General features: G+C 40.6%; 1 protein-coding gene across 2 annotated transcripts in view; it reads right to left on the bottom strand.

Moving 5' to 3' along the window:
- The window catches only part of Grid1 (glutamate ionotropic receptor delta type subunit 1), a 748,494-nt gene that overhangs the window by 121,917 nt on the left and 611,479 nt on the right, over window positions 1-15,098 (bottom strand). Inside the window, exons 9-10 of one of the 2 annotated variants that reach the window (XM_041662801.1) lie at window positions 6,506-6,646; window positions 4,641-4,838 (exon numbers count right to left, since the gene is read on the bottom strand). In XM_041662801.1, coding sequence (XP_041518735.1) covers window positions 4,641-4,838; window positions 6,506-6,646 — 339 coding nt within the window. The remainder of the gene's footprint in view (window positions 1-4,640; window positions 4,839-6,505; window positions 6,647-15,098) is intronic. The other variant, XM_041662802.1, reaches the window with a different exon arrangement.

Here is a 15,098-nt window from a genome sequence, read left to right as displayed (position 1 = left end):
GAGGCACACTGAAACTAAATTAAAACACAGGTTCAGAGCTTCCTGTAACTGGAGAGAGATACTCCTCCACTAACAATGGAGGCCCTGTGCTTATAGGGTGTGTTTCATGGCAAGTAGAATTTCATACCTAGAAGTCTTAATTTATTTCTCAAATATAGAAGGATAACTCATATTTTTGAGAAGGAAAAAAGGTTATTAGATTTCTTGAGGAGAAAAAGAAAACCTTTGAAGCATATCTGAGGGATGTAGTCATGACATCCAACAAAGGAAAATGGGAGACAGTTGAGGATGGAAACCACAAATATCCATAAATTAATCTGGATAGACTTACAGATTTCGTGTAGAAACCTGGTTGTACACTTTGAGGATAGATAATAAAATTGATTCAAGTCATGTATATAACAAGAAATCAAGGACACCAAAAATCATATGTAATGAACTGTACAAGAGCTTGTGTGGTTTACCACAGGGTACACAGGTTAAGGAAGGCTACAGTGTCGAACACATAAAGAAACATAAAAAAAATGGATACATCTCAAATATGTTTGCCATATGGAAAGATCCACACACCAGGGACCACATACCATATTCTTCCACATATACACAGTGTCCCCAACTGCAACTCTATTAAGCAGTGATTCTTAAACTGTGGGTCTCAACCCCTACAAAGGTTACACATCAAACATCCTTCATATCAGATGTTAATATAATGATTCATAACAGTGGCAAAATTACAAAAGTAACTATGAAAATAACTTTATGGTTGGAGGTCACTACATCATGAGGAACCGTATTACAGGGTCTCAGCATTAGGAAGGTTGGTAATCACTGATCTAGAGGACACAAGAAGACTAAGGGATGAGAGTAAGAATAGAACTAAGTAATTATATAAGAGTTACCACAAAGGGACAATGGAAGTGCTCTGAGACTAGAACACAGTGGGACTTGCACAAACTCTGTACAATTGCTAAGTATCATTGAAATGCAGCTCTGAACTGGGTAATTTTTATATAGTATCTAAATTCTACTGCAATAAAGTTCCTTTTACAAGAATAACTAATGGAATGTGGCAAGGTAATAGTCCTAGTATCTCCCCACATAGGCTTTGGAAACAAGATCCTACGTATCAGGAGAAAGCTTCCCCTCCCCCCCCAAAAAATTGGAAAGACAACAGGTTGTGGTCACTAAGTAGTATAGAGGGTGTCCTACAGGATGCTAATAAGAGACATGGGAATGGTTACACTAAAGGTGACTGTAGGGAGACAAGATGGCATGAGTCCTGGGTAGTCCACAGCAATGTCAGGAATTGTCAAGAGTGATAGAAGCCGTTATAGTAGAGAGAGAGTCACTGTTGTAAATAATTGTCAGTAAATGACTTAGAGGCCATGAAATAACAAGAACAAGAGTAGGAGGTGGTGAATCATTTTCAGGCTAGGAGTTTCAATGAGGATATATTTAGCAGTGATGTGAGATTCCCTTCTGTATGTTGTGAATTTATTGGTTAATGAAGGAACTACTTTGGGCCTATAGCAGAGCTTTAGGGGAACAGAGCTAGGCAGGGAAAACTAAACGGAATGCTGGAAGAAAGTAGGTGGGGTTGGAGAGAAGCCATGTAGCCATGCCGAAGACAGAACTTTAGCCGGTAAGCCAAAGCCACATGGCAATACACAGATTCATAGAAATGTGTTAAATTAATATGTAAGTTAGCCAGTAAGAAGCTAGAGCTAATGGATTAAGCCATGATTCAATTAATATAGTTTCTGTGTGTGTTTCAGGGCTAAGTGGCTAGGAACCAACAAGTGGCCCTCCTCTTACCAACTGGTGCTCCAATGTGTGCTAGCTAAATTCATGTAAAACCTGAGAAAGCTTGAAAAGGAATTCTAGACACAAAAGAACCATTTAGTACAGTTTCTTCGTAGCCACAAATTGTTTTTCTAGATGGGCTTGCTACAAGCAAGGCTCCTGGAGACACAGTAAAAACTGTAAGTGGTAGCTTCCTGGTTCACAAGCACAAGCGGCTCTGGCTCTATATGGAGGTTCAGCTATCAAGCATTTAAATGGAGTTTGTGGATAGTGTACTGCAAGTTGCTTGGTGGCAGCATGGGCCAACTGGTTATCAGAGTTTAGGCAGAGAGGGTGGCTCCCACCCAGCAGTCTCAAGCACTAAAGGACTTCCACCATGTTGGACTCTGCAGAGCAAGCAGGAAGTATTATTTATACCCTAGTAATGGCGCAACTTAGGTTTTTAAGAAATACTTAGCATTTTAAGAAGCGCTCCTGGACAGTAAATTACAGATACATAATAGGACAGATTCAGACATAAAGGACCTCTAAAGGAGTCACAGTGTTGAATAAATATATGTAGGCTTGGGAGAGAGAAGAAATAGAGAGTCATAAAAGAAAGCAAATAGTTTATAAAAAAAAAACAAAGTCTTTAAAAAGGCAGAGTACAAACAGTCATAGATTAGAAGGAGTAAAGAAAAAAAAGTAATGTGGAAGTGGAAAATTCACAGAGAGTCTGGATTATGAATATTGTTGTATTTTCTTTGAATTTTTTAACCATGAATGAGCTAAGTACAGAGAGGCATTTCATTGTATGGGCTGCTAAGCTAAACCAGCATGTATATTATTAAGGTATCTTGACTTCAGAATTTGGGTCTAAGGATATGTTGCTTTGGAAAAGGGGTTCTTCTTTTGTTTTCACAGAAGATGAGAACCTATAGATTAATTCCAGACTAATGTGGTATGATGGACCGAGATCCCCTGACAGGTTGCGGTGAACACCCCAAAAAATATTTTGCCCAATAAAAAGCCGGAAGCAGTTTGGAGAGAACTACGCCCATATTACTGAATAATGATTACAATTTTTTTTTACATTTAAAGGGGAATATGCTATAAAGATTTGCATTGGCATGGATCTTGGTTTATTGCTACAAATTTAAGGTCAATTTTGTTATACTGTGTATATATATTTCTGCTTTTGATTAAGTAATTGTGTTTTTACAGCTCATTTAAAAATGTAATGTATAATTAAGAAATATAGGTTAATAGAGAGTCATCTATAATAGTCATGCTTGTAGTCATGTTAGGTTTTTTAGATGTATAGAGATATATTTCAGTTATATAGGTATTCTTCAAATCTTTCAGATACCTTCAGAATATGGCATTTAAAATGTTTAAATTATTAACTTAAGACTTTTCATGACAATGAGACACATCTGCTCCTGGCAGCACCAATTACTTCAAGAGGAAGATGGACACTGAAGAGGCTCCTTACGCAATCTGTAAGCCATTTGGTCAAGAAACCGCTCTTGCCTGGACTGCTTATTGAACTGAACATGCAAGACCCACAGAAAACTGAACTTTCCTAAAGAAGGTGAGACATCCTTTGGGGCTCCTGTTTCATAAAAGAGTTTGCCAGACATTCTTCAGGACACAGCAGAAAGTTACTGAAAACTACCAATATAGGCAGAACTATCTTTAAAATTTCTTGCTTCGTGGAATAGTCTGCTGGATACTATGGGCCTATAGGCTAAAGATGTATGCCCCAATGGTACAGAAGAACTTTGGGTGACTGTTCAGGCAACGAGAAGTCTCTGTCGATTCTAGAGTTTTGGAAGTTACTTACAATGAACTTATCGTTTACTTAGGTGATATTATATCCTTCTGGAGTCTTTGATGGAGTTGAAGAATAGATAAATAGTTTTCCTTAGATATGATAAAAGATAAAGTAGATATAAATATTTTAACTGTAATTCCTGCTTGGTACCTGTCTTGTTATATGTAATTTTACTATGTTAAAGTTAAAACAGAAAAGGGGAGGTGATGTGGGATTCCCCTCTGTATGCTGTGAATATCATTGGTTAATAAAGAAACTGCTCTGGACCTATAGTAGAGCTATAGGAAACAGAGCTAGGTGGGTAAAACAAAACTGAATGCTGGGAGAAAGGAGGTGGAGTCAGAGAGAAGCCATCTGCTGGAGACAGATGCCAGAACTTTAGCCATGTAGTGATATACAGATTAATAGAAATGGGTTAAATTAATATGTAAGAGTTAGCCAATAGAACTAAGGGCCAAGCAATGATTTAATTAATATAGTTTCTGTGTGATTATTTCAGGCTAAGCAGCCAGGAACAAACTAGTGATCTCCATTCTACACTGCAGATAGGAGGAAAAAGGTCACAATGTGAAATGTAAGATATGTGAGGATGCCACACCTTCAACACACAACAAAGCCAACATGTGAACAGGTCTACTCACACTCACACACATTTGCACAGGTGTACACTACACTTGTAGTTTGTAAGACATGAAAAAACAAGCACTTGGCAGAACTCAATGGCTGGGGGATGGGAGGGGGATGAGTTTCCCATTTCAGTCCAAGAATGGAAGAGGTTTATTAGAAGGTGAATTACAGAGAAGGTTTATTACAGGGGGCAGGTTGGACAGGAATGAGTAATGTACAGGAAGGGGAAAGTCAGGGCTGACGGGGTATGAGAAAATAAAAGATCAGAAATAGGTACAGCATGGAAGACAGAGAGGAAACAGGCACCTTGGCATCGCCCTAAGGGGTCAAATTTAGGTATCACTTAGAAAGGTATTAAAATTCTTCTCTTTGTGGCCTTGATCCTGGAACTTACCTTGCTAATGAGCTCCCCGATCATCCCGTTCCAGGAGGTGTTATGAAGCTGGTGACCATACCTGCCATCAGGGGCCTGGTATATCTCATACTTGAATCCCAGAGCCTTAGCCAATGCATCCAGCACATCTATGGAGAACCCTTTGTAACGTTTGGGCTGTCCAAGGATGTTCTCAGCCACCATCACAAAAGGCTCTTCCTATAGAAAACAGAATGAATATTCTTTAAACCAACAACAGTTTAATTGGTATATATTTCCAGGATATTGTTACAGAGACAATCTGGTGAATTGCAACATCAGAATGTAAGTATTAGGGCTGGGGGCATAGCTCAGTGCTTAAGCAAATATTCTTTTTCTATTCTTTTCTTTAATTTTACATTCCAATCACAGTTGTTCTTCCCACTCTCCCTTACCTCCTCCCAAGCTCACCCCCATCCACTCCTCCCAAAGGGTAAAGGGATGCCATGGAGAAAGTCTGGCTTATTAAGTTGGAGAAGGACCAAACCCCTCCCCAGTGTGTTAAGGTTGAACATGGCATTCCACTATAGGGAATGGTCTCCAACAAGCTAGCTCATGCACCAGGGATAGATCCTGGTCCTACTGCCAGGAGCCCCTCAGATTTAGCATATATAACGCCCTAGGTTCCATTCCCAATGTGGATAATAATGATATTAAGAGCAGCAACAGTAGTGTAATGTTGGTATTTACCCAATTTCTACCCAGAGACTGAACTCCCCTGCCCTTTTCTAAGAGCACTTTATGGACAGTCAAGGAACAGTGCACAGGAGCAGTACTCTAGCCAGCAGGTCAGCATGGGGCAGTGAGGATTTAATTGTCCTGTGTATTTCTTCCTAGCCTCTATCCTAACCCTCAGACCCCACAATAAAATGGTGTCTTTTCTTTCCTTCTTCTACAGAATTCATACGGACACAGGACTCTGTCCTTAGGGTATGCCATTTATGGTCGCCACAGAAGAATCATGACAGTTTTCATGTAGAATAATACATGGACATAAAACTGTGTGATATTAGACAGTGAGAAAACAGCATTTCATCTATCAAGCTGCACTAGAAATAAGTGTCCATTAACAGGATAATGCTATACCGTAACTCAACGGATGAAGAAGGGTCAAACCCCAAGATCATGAATCCACAACCATGCTGAGTTCATACCTACAGACTATCTATGCCCTGGGAGGTAGACGACCATCTAGAAACATCTACCCCATATCATATCTTCTTGTGTGAAATTGAATATGAAGGGGCTGAGGGCAAAGTGTCCACTGGTAATGCTAATGGAGTTCCTTTAGTTAAAAGAAATAGGGTTTAAGGCTCATTTATTGTATACACATAAGGAATGCAGAAAGATTACAGGCAAATGCTTCTGAGTTTTCTGGGAGGAAATGACGGAATTGAGCTGTGTCTGGGATATCCCCAAATGGGAACATTTTAAGTTCTTCCAAAGGGAAAAATAAATTTTAAAATATATTAACCTAAGCCTCACAATTATAACAGCCTAAGATTCTAGGAAAACAATGTAGAAAAATATAACTAATTAACATTTTTTCACTGCACACTTATTATCACATTTATCCTCAGCAGTGTTGGCCAGCAGGAGAAGGTCCTCCCACAGGCATCATTCTAGGAAACCTGCTATCGACATTGTAGGAGCCCAGCAGCATGAGTGGTCCTCCTTCTATATGCTGGAGATCTCTCCTAGAAGTCCCAGAAGTCCCTGGAGAGACTCTTCCATCTCATTCTCCCTTAGGTGGGCCCACATGATAATTTGTATGAAAGGACTCATGGAACCTCAACATCCCCTCCCCAACCCTACATTAACCAGAGAGGAGCCTCTGAGTCAGAGACCTGGAAAATGAAGTTCCCAGGACATCCCCATGATCCTACCAAGACAGTCACCACTTTGAGAGTCAGTCCTTGGAGGCGACTGCCCATGGGCCTTTCCTGCAGACTGCCATTCAAGCCCTTCTCCGAGTCCCAGGTCGCCAGCTGTGGATAAAACAGGGAAGAGTAAGGGGTGGAAGAGTCTCATATACATGTTAGGGGCTCCTACTAAACTGGAATCTTGAATGAGACAAGCAGACAGCAACAGCCTAGGCCTCTTAGAGACCCAGAGGCATCTCAAAACCATTAAAAGGACAGAGAGTCATCAAGCAGAAAGTTTCACTTCCTCCATCGATGTCACCGGAGGCCCAGAGTTCCAAAAATCCCAGAAAACAAAGACAATTAGTAGGATTTTGCCTCTGGAATAAATGTTTATGCCTAATTTTATTTTGTCCTCTATGGATGTGATGTCACTATGTATCCCACTATGTCTTTAACTTTCCCTTTGATGGTATTACAATCAGTTGAACTGAGATAGAATAATAATGCAATTAACAAAGATACAAGTACATGGCTTATCTAACATTCTGTGGCCATGATGCCAAGGAAGGGCTAAGTTCTCTCTGCCTGTTTGTGCTGTAGTACAAGCTCTATAACTTTCTATGATATATAGATAGAAGCTGGTAGCCAAGTATATGTGCTTGGTATCTGCCGGTATCTTTATGAGGCTTTAGGCTGTATCCAGTACTTTGTTGCATCTTTGATGTTTCCTAAGGAGATGGAGAGGACTCTGGCTTTGAAACAATAGAGAAAAAGTATTCAAGAGTCACTTTTCCTTCCTGCATGATACAAGGTCTCAACAACAATGACTAAATCCTCTTTTCGCCAATGAACAAGAGACAACAGACACTTCTTGAGCCAACTAAATCAGAACCTTGAGGTCTGGTCATGGGGAATATTAATGCAACCTGCGGCATAGCTTATCTGTGTCTCATTGGGCTCTTTCATGGGGACATTTGAACATGCTAAAACCTTGCTCCATCTATGGAGATCCTGATTTAATTGGCTGGTGGTGGACAAGATATGGATATGTTTGTTTTGATGTTTCTAACATTCAGCAAGGATTGAAAGCCACTACTATAAATTAAACTGGTAGTTCTCGAACTACAGATATGTGCAAGTCTTTTCTATGTACTTTATGGTGAGAGTATAGATGCCTAACAAGCTTCAAGGTGCTGCTGCTGTTGCTGGTGCTTCATTGACCTCAATTTATATAGCAAGGGGTTAATGAATCAAAGCACAAGATATCTGTTTAACTCCAGATGCATTCCTCTAGATATGTGCCACCGGGGCCCTAACGGAACTGTCAAAGTTGCACTTAAGAAATGTCTACTCCCCCAGCATTCTCTGGAGTTCTGACAATTAACCCTAAGAAGCAACATTTATAGAAGTTGAGAAAGCATTCTAGCTGAGAGATACTACAATTCCGAGATTAAAACAAAACCACCAGAATGACATATAGAATCCCATATTCAGCCTAAAAGAAGTCTGGTGTTTCTTATTGTCACTTTGGAGCCATCATCTACTAATATCAACTCCATCTTAAATAATAGGATGTATGCCAGCAGAGAATAAACAATCTGAATTAGAGCATAGGCTCTACAGAGCCCCATATCACTGTTAATTAACTTATAGCACACTCAAGTGAAGAGCAAATTGAGATGACCAGAATTCTAATCGGACATCAAGGATGTTTAATGGTACCATTCTCTGAGATCAGAAACAAAGAGAAGGAAATAACATGGTTATTTCCCACCATAGTTCCAAAAAATAGTACTCAGATACAGATTCGTGAAGCTGATTAAAAATTAAGACCAGAGCCGGGCGGTGGTGGCGCACGCCTTTAATCCCAGCACTCGGGAGGCAGAGGCAGGAGGATCTCTGTGAGTTCGAGACCAGCCTGGTCTACAAGAGCTAGTTCCAGGACAGGCTCCAAAACCACAGAGAAACCCTGTCTTGAAAAACCAAAAAAAAAAAAAAAAATTAAGACCAGGACTAAAGGGATGGCTCAGCAATTAAGAACACTTGCTGTCCTGGCAGAGGACCCAGGTTCTTTTCTCAGAACTTATATGACTGCTCATAACCACCTTTATCTCCAATTCTAGGAGATCCAATGTCCTCATCAGCCTCACAAGTATTGAACACGTGGTGAACTTACACACATGAGACAAAACACTCATACACATCGAATAAAAATAAGCAAATCTTTAACAAACAAAATTAAATGCTTGTCAAAGACAAAAGTAATAACTCAGTCAATGGTGTGGTTTCCTGTTTTCTTTGTGTGCTACACAATGAGCCTAAGGGCCAGGGATAGCTGTGCATTTCGGCTCTCTGTATCTGCATCCCATGACTGTTCAGCTGGCCCTGGAGCTGCCTAATCCCTGATGTGTGGCACATGCTTCTGGGTGTGGGTGGTGTCTCGAGGTGTCTTTTACCATCATATAATGACTCGGTGTGATGATGAAGGCAATCTGGACATAAGAATGCATCAACTGGATATTCTAGCCTATGCTGTCATTAGATTTCTATAGCTGCTGCCAAGCATCCTTGGCACAGGGAGGAGGCATCTTAGCACTTTTATACCCTGGCTTGATTGAGCACCTGGTCCAGCACTTTGCCTAGCCTTCATCAGCCAGGCTTTATTTGTACTGAGATTATACATGGGCGTGAGAATTCAGAATAAAAGCAAAAAGGAGCACAGAATAAAGCCCTTGCCTACTTAGGGTTTAGTTCATTTGAACAAGAGCTCTATCTTTCAATGCTTCTCCATTCATGCTTTGTTTCTCCCCACAACAAGACTTTAAGCAGCACAACTCTGCCCAGACCATTTCCTTATGAGTCTCATTACCATCAACTCTCCTATGGTCCATCTTCTGTGTGTTAGAACATATCTTTCAAACCAATTAACCAGGCCGAGAGAGATGGTTCAGTGGTTAAAAACATGTATTCCTTTTGTAAGCAACCAGGGTTCAGTTTCCTGTACCCACATGTGACAAGGATAGTCACAACCATCCTTAAACCCAGTTCCAGGGGATCCAATGCCTTCTTCCAGCCTCTATGGGTACCAGGGATACATATGGTACACAAAAATATATGCAAGCAAAAATACCATACAAATAAATACATCTTTAAAATATTTCAAAACAACCTGAGCGGTGGTGGCACATGCTTTAATTCCAGCACTCAGGAGGCAGAGGCAGGTAGATCTCTATGAGTTCAAGGCCAGCCTGGTCTACAAGAGCTAGTTCCAGGACAGGCTCCAAAGCTACAGAGAAAGCCTGTCTTGAAAAAAAAATCAAAACAAAACAAAACAAAAAGATTCAAAACACAAAGTATGTAAATTATAATTTTCTAATAAATTCTCATTTCCTACAGAATAACTTCAAATATTCATAAGTCTGACCCAAAAGAACAACTTTCCCAACCCCCAACTCCTTATGACCTTTAGCCCACTCAGTTTAGATAGCCGTGTATACTCTAACCCCAGGAATTCTATTCTTTCCCATGCTCATGTGCCCTCCTGGGCCTTAAGTTCAATTCTTTCTCCCCAGGATGCTATATCTCTCCTTCTGGATCTGATAAATTACGATTCATTTTTAAAAACCACTTTCACTTTGGAATAGTTTTTAGAATAACAGAAAAGCTGTGGAGGTTTCACTAATCATCCCTAACACCCATCTCCCCTGACGCTAAGGTGCAAACATAGCACACATTATTATCATACATTAGCATGTTGCATTCATCACAGCTAATTAATGTTTCTCATAGGCTCCAGGATTTATGCAAAGCTGCACTAGATCTGGTCTCCAGAGTCACAGACTCAAGCTAAGTCTCTGGGGCAGTTGTGGGATCTGATTTCCTGCTCTACTCTCTGGACCATAGCTGCAGCTGGCCTTGCTCCTTCCCACCACTTGGTTCCAGCATTGCCTCAGACACCACTGTGGCCTCTTCTCCATAAACAATGGTTATAGCTGGTGTGGATTTGGAGAATATGGGAGCTTGAAGGTATGAGATTAGCAGGTTTTATGAATGAGCCATGTATTGTAGCTGTTTTCATCATTTACGTGAATGACCTCAGAGCACCTGAGACACAGAAGGTCATCAATGAGTATTTGCTCAATATATTTACTCTGATTCCATTTTCTTAGTTATAAAATAGAATACATTTGTACTTCCTGCCTACCAAGTTGAGAGTTTGTTAAAGGAATAAAATAATCTTGAAATAACCTATCATATAATAGCTTAATTAAGAATCACCAATGGGTTGTAAATGTGTTTCCTAGAACCCAAATTTTAAGTACAGAAAAAAGTATTTATAAAAACACAACAAAGTATGTTAAGGTGTGCTGCATGTCGGCAGAGCTGTAGCAAACAGCCATTATTACCTGTGTTATGCTCATCTTCTTTTAATCAGATTTTCACTACATAAGCAGGAAGGGAAAGGGAGCTTTAGATAGACAGTAAGTAGCACAATGAGTGCATAAAATTCGATCACGTGCTTTTCTGGGAACTGAAAGTCAAAGGTACATCTAGACTCTTACCTGCGATTAAGGTAAGGTCTTTCTAAAACAAATAAGCAAATAAATCCATGTTCTGGCTACAAGGAATCATGGGGAAGGGGCCTCCATCTCCTAGAGAAGGCATATTGGTAATTTACCATTATCTCATATCCTAAAGGTGCCATGCTAGAATAGGGCCCCTGAAACTCAGTGGGTCTGGAAACAGAGAAGTAACCACAGGTACCCAGACCATGAAGATAGAAAATCCTTCTCTATTAAGAAAGTGGGATGACATTGAACATTTTTGTTAGTCTTCAGTCAAATCTGATGGAAGAACATTTAAATCAAAGTGGACATCATAAGAAAGGGAAAAGAGAAAAACTTTCTAAGCCTGTTGTCATCCTTATCTTTGGTTCTGAAAGTGCCCGGGACTTAAAGGGTTTTTTGTTTTGTTTTCTTTTCTTAATATCAACTTTCTCTCTTTGGCCTTTAGGCATCCTGTAGCCTGCTAAGGAAGAAGAGCTACTTCAAAGTGAAACACAAATACTGTCTTTCAAACACATCAAAGTGTAGCCATGTTCCAGGATTCAGGATCCTTCGTGTTGGGCAAGAAAGCTTATTATTCTCTCAGATGAGACTAGAAGCCCAGTGCCCACGGCTAAGACTATTTCAACAAAGCTATATACGCTCTTGCCCAAATCTTAGGACCAGAGTTGGAGTTTGCACAATTTCTGAAAGAGGCAATGTCTCAGAACACCCTATCTACAAGACCAGGACAGATCAAGATAGTTCCAATGAGAGAACCTAATGGAATTTAAAAATAATTCCCAAGCTCACAGTCAGTCAACTTAGGAGGGAACTGCCCCCACCTCCACCCTGAGGGTATCTGATGTTTCCTGACCAGAATGCAAGGAGAATGTCTCAGCCAGTAAGAGTCAAATGAAGCTGACTGAGCTGATAAATGGGGAGCAGGAAAAACCTTTCACTCAAGAAACCCTGACACTCAGTCGCATACCTCCAGACCATTTCATCTGTACCTAAGTCCATTGCCTGCATTTTGTAGACAGGGTTTTGCGTATGGGATAGATGAATTGATGGTCATAGACAGCCATTTCTGACAGCTGAGCTGTCACGACCAGTGTCTGAAAAACTAATTTCCAGCACTGCTAAACAAGATGAGTACTGCTGCTAGGTGATAAGGGGTGCGTTTTCATTCACTGCAGAGATCTGCTCTACCCAGGCCAGAAATGTGGATGGAGCCAGGGGTTATGGAACAGTTGTTGCTTGGGAGGAGATGTATGGGCTCAAAATCTGATTATGACAAACAACTGTTCCAGAGATCCGTCAGATGGAGACTAAATTTCATAAGTCACTGGTGTCGGAAAAATGTATTTCCTGAGTCGATTGGGGTGCTCATCATGCTGGAAGTTGTAAGTTGTGAGATGTGAGGATTTGGGACTTTGTGGCCTCATTCTTTGTAAATCCTGGGCTATTAACCCTAAACTGGACAAGCTTCTTTTGGAAGATTGGACCTCATGATCTATAGCTTTATTGCAGAGGTATCTTAAAGTATCCTCTATTCATGGGAAGGTGGAATGAAAATGGAGACAATATGACTACTTTATAGCCTAGATATCAGTTTCAGAGCCTGGCTCATTCCAGGAACTGAGCAAGAAAGTAGGAAGGGAGGGAGAGAGGGATAGGGGGGATTCCAGGGAAAAAACGGGAAAAGGGAGTGAAGGCAGAAAGTTCATTCACTTAACCTCAAACCCCATGGTTCATAATATCCAACACTATAATAGATAGTAGACTTGTATTGTCAACTGCTACCACCAAATCTTGTAGGAAAGTCTCAAGAGAAGACTAGAAGAGCTCATTTTATAGCCACATCATGCAAATGGCAGCACCAGAACTAATGTCCTATGTCAACTCTATTCTTACAAACCTATAACTGCCACCAGCACAGTGAAGATGTCACCAGGTAGGACAGAGGATTCAGTGATGCTGGTGACAGTATGTTTATCGCGTCACTGAAGAAGCTTTCCTAAAGTAACATGCCCTCTATCATTTTCATTCCTTTGCCTGCTTGTATTGGAAAGCAAATGGGATTGGTGTATCTTTCAAAGGATCATAGCCTTGAATGGGGAACAAGGTAAAGAAGAATCCATTATCTTGAGCGAGCTTGAACTGGACATTTAGCCAGCAATGGTTTCAGAAAATTGATTACAAGTCATTTATTTTGAGGAAAGGGGTTCAGAAGATTGAATCAAACGCTTCATACATGATAAGAAACCACTCTACCAGTGAGCTACATTCTCAGCCAATTGCCAATTACAAGTCATAAACAAAGCCAAATGCAGGGAAGACGTGCTTAGAAACAAGACAGAAACTGAGAAGCAGTATGTTAGCATCTGAGAACAGAATGCTAATATGGGTAACCAAGATTCCCAAAGTATTATCTAACGGGAGGATTCACATGGGGAATTCTAGCACATGAAGGTCACTAAGACTAGGTGTGGAGGAACTGCAGAAGTTGCCAGTCATTGAGAAAGTGGCAGGCAAACACCTCCTAAAGGCCTAGACATGCTATAGGACAGGGACTCACTCCTCCTACAGCCCCCAGACATGCTACAGAACAGAGACTCACTCCTCCTAACCCCTACCCCAGACATGCTATAGGACAGGGACCCATTCCTCCTAACCCCCACCCCAGAAATGCTATAGGACAGGGACTCACTCTAACAGAGGAGAATGGAAAGGCTCCCTCCCTCAACCAAGGCCAATTGCTCAGGGAACTGAGCATTTGGGGAAAGTTACACTATCTTAAAGCAAGCCTCAGCAGAACTCAACTACCTGTTCAGAGGCCAGGACTGCCAGAATCAGAAACGACAGTGAAATAGGAGGAGAACCATGATGTAGAGAAGCTTCATGACAAACCTTCAACACAAGAGAAATAACACCTTGTCCAATGATGCTGGGGAGGAAGATGGGAAAAACTGGTAGGAAGATGGAAAATCTTTGATGGCAAAGATTTCTGCCATTTTATAGTCTATCCACTCTGACACTAGTTTCCTTTCTTGTACAATTTTCTGTATTTCATGTAATCCCATTGGTTAATTCTTAAGGTCGCTTTCAGTCCTACTGGAGTCCTGTAAAATATTCTTATGAAAAGATTTGTGTCACAATTTTCATAAAAGCTTTATTCATAATAGCAAAATAAAACAGAGGTTCCAAACTGGTCAACTGGCGAATGGATAAACAAACTGTGGTATATTTTATGCAACCAAATACCATCTCAGAAATAGAAAGCAGCAAGCTCCAGACACATGCATCAACGCGGATAAAGCTTGGAAGCATTACAGTAAGTGAATGAGGCCAGACACAAAAGACTTCATACTTCATGATTCTATGTATATGACATTCCCATAAAGGCAATATTACAGGTAATGAAAAATAGATCCATGGTTGCCTGAGGCTGGGAATAGAAGGAAAGTATAACATGCAATAGAAAACAGGGGTTCGTGTGGGCAATGGAAGTGTTCTATATTTTGAGTATCCTGATAATTATACACTAACATGCATTTATCTGTACGCATCAAATGGGTACAGATAATTGCATCTAATTGCTTTATGTGCTCATATAAACATTTTGAAAATGATGAAGTCATGTGCTAGAGAATGGGACCAACTTGTCATCTGATACATCTATGACCATTTGGCAAGGATGATTAGAGGGAAGGATTCTCAAGCAACCCATGACGCCACACTTGAGTGATGGTGCTTTAACTACACAGAGCTAGGTGGTATCAAGTAACCAGGATATTACCTGACATGATTCTGGACTATCAATTTGACAGGATTGAAACAGTCTAGGCGAGCAGCCTGTGGGCAGTTCTGTGAGGGATTATATAGATTTAGGCCTCTGGATGTGATGCGCCTGTGAGGGATTACCTAGAGTAGGCTAATTAAAGTGGGGAGACAAACTTTAACCATGAGCAGCACCATTCCATGGGCTGGGGTCCTGAACTGAATAAAAAGAAGAAGTTGAGTTGGGC

The sequence above is a fragment of the Microtus oregoni genome, unplaced genomic scaffold, assembly GCF_018167655.1.
Source record: "Microtus oregoni isolate MIOR12 unplaced genomic scaffold, Mior012 000013F_ref0000133, whole genome shotgun sequence".
Taxonomy (NCBI): Eukaryota; Metazoa; Chordata; class Mammalia; order Rodentia; family Cricetidae; genus Microtus; species Microtus oregoni.
This window is presented reverse-complemented; position numbering and strand designations above follow the sequence as displayed.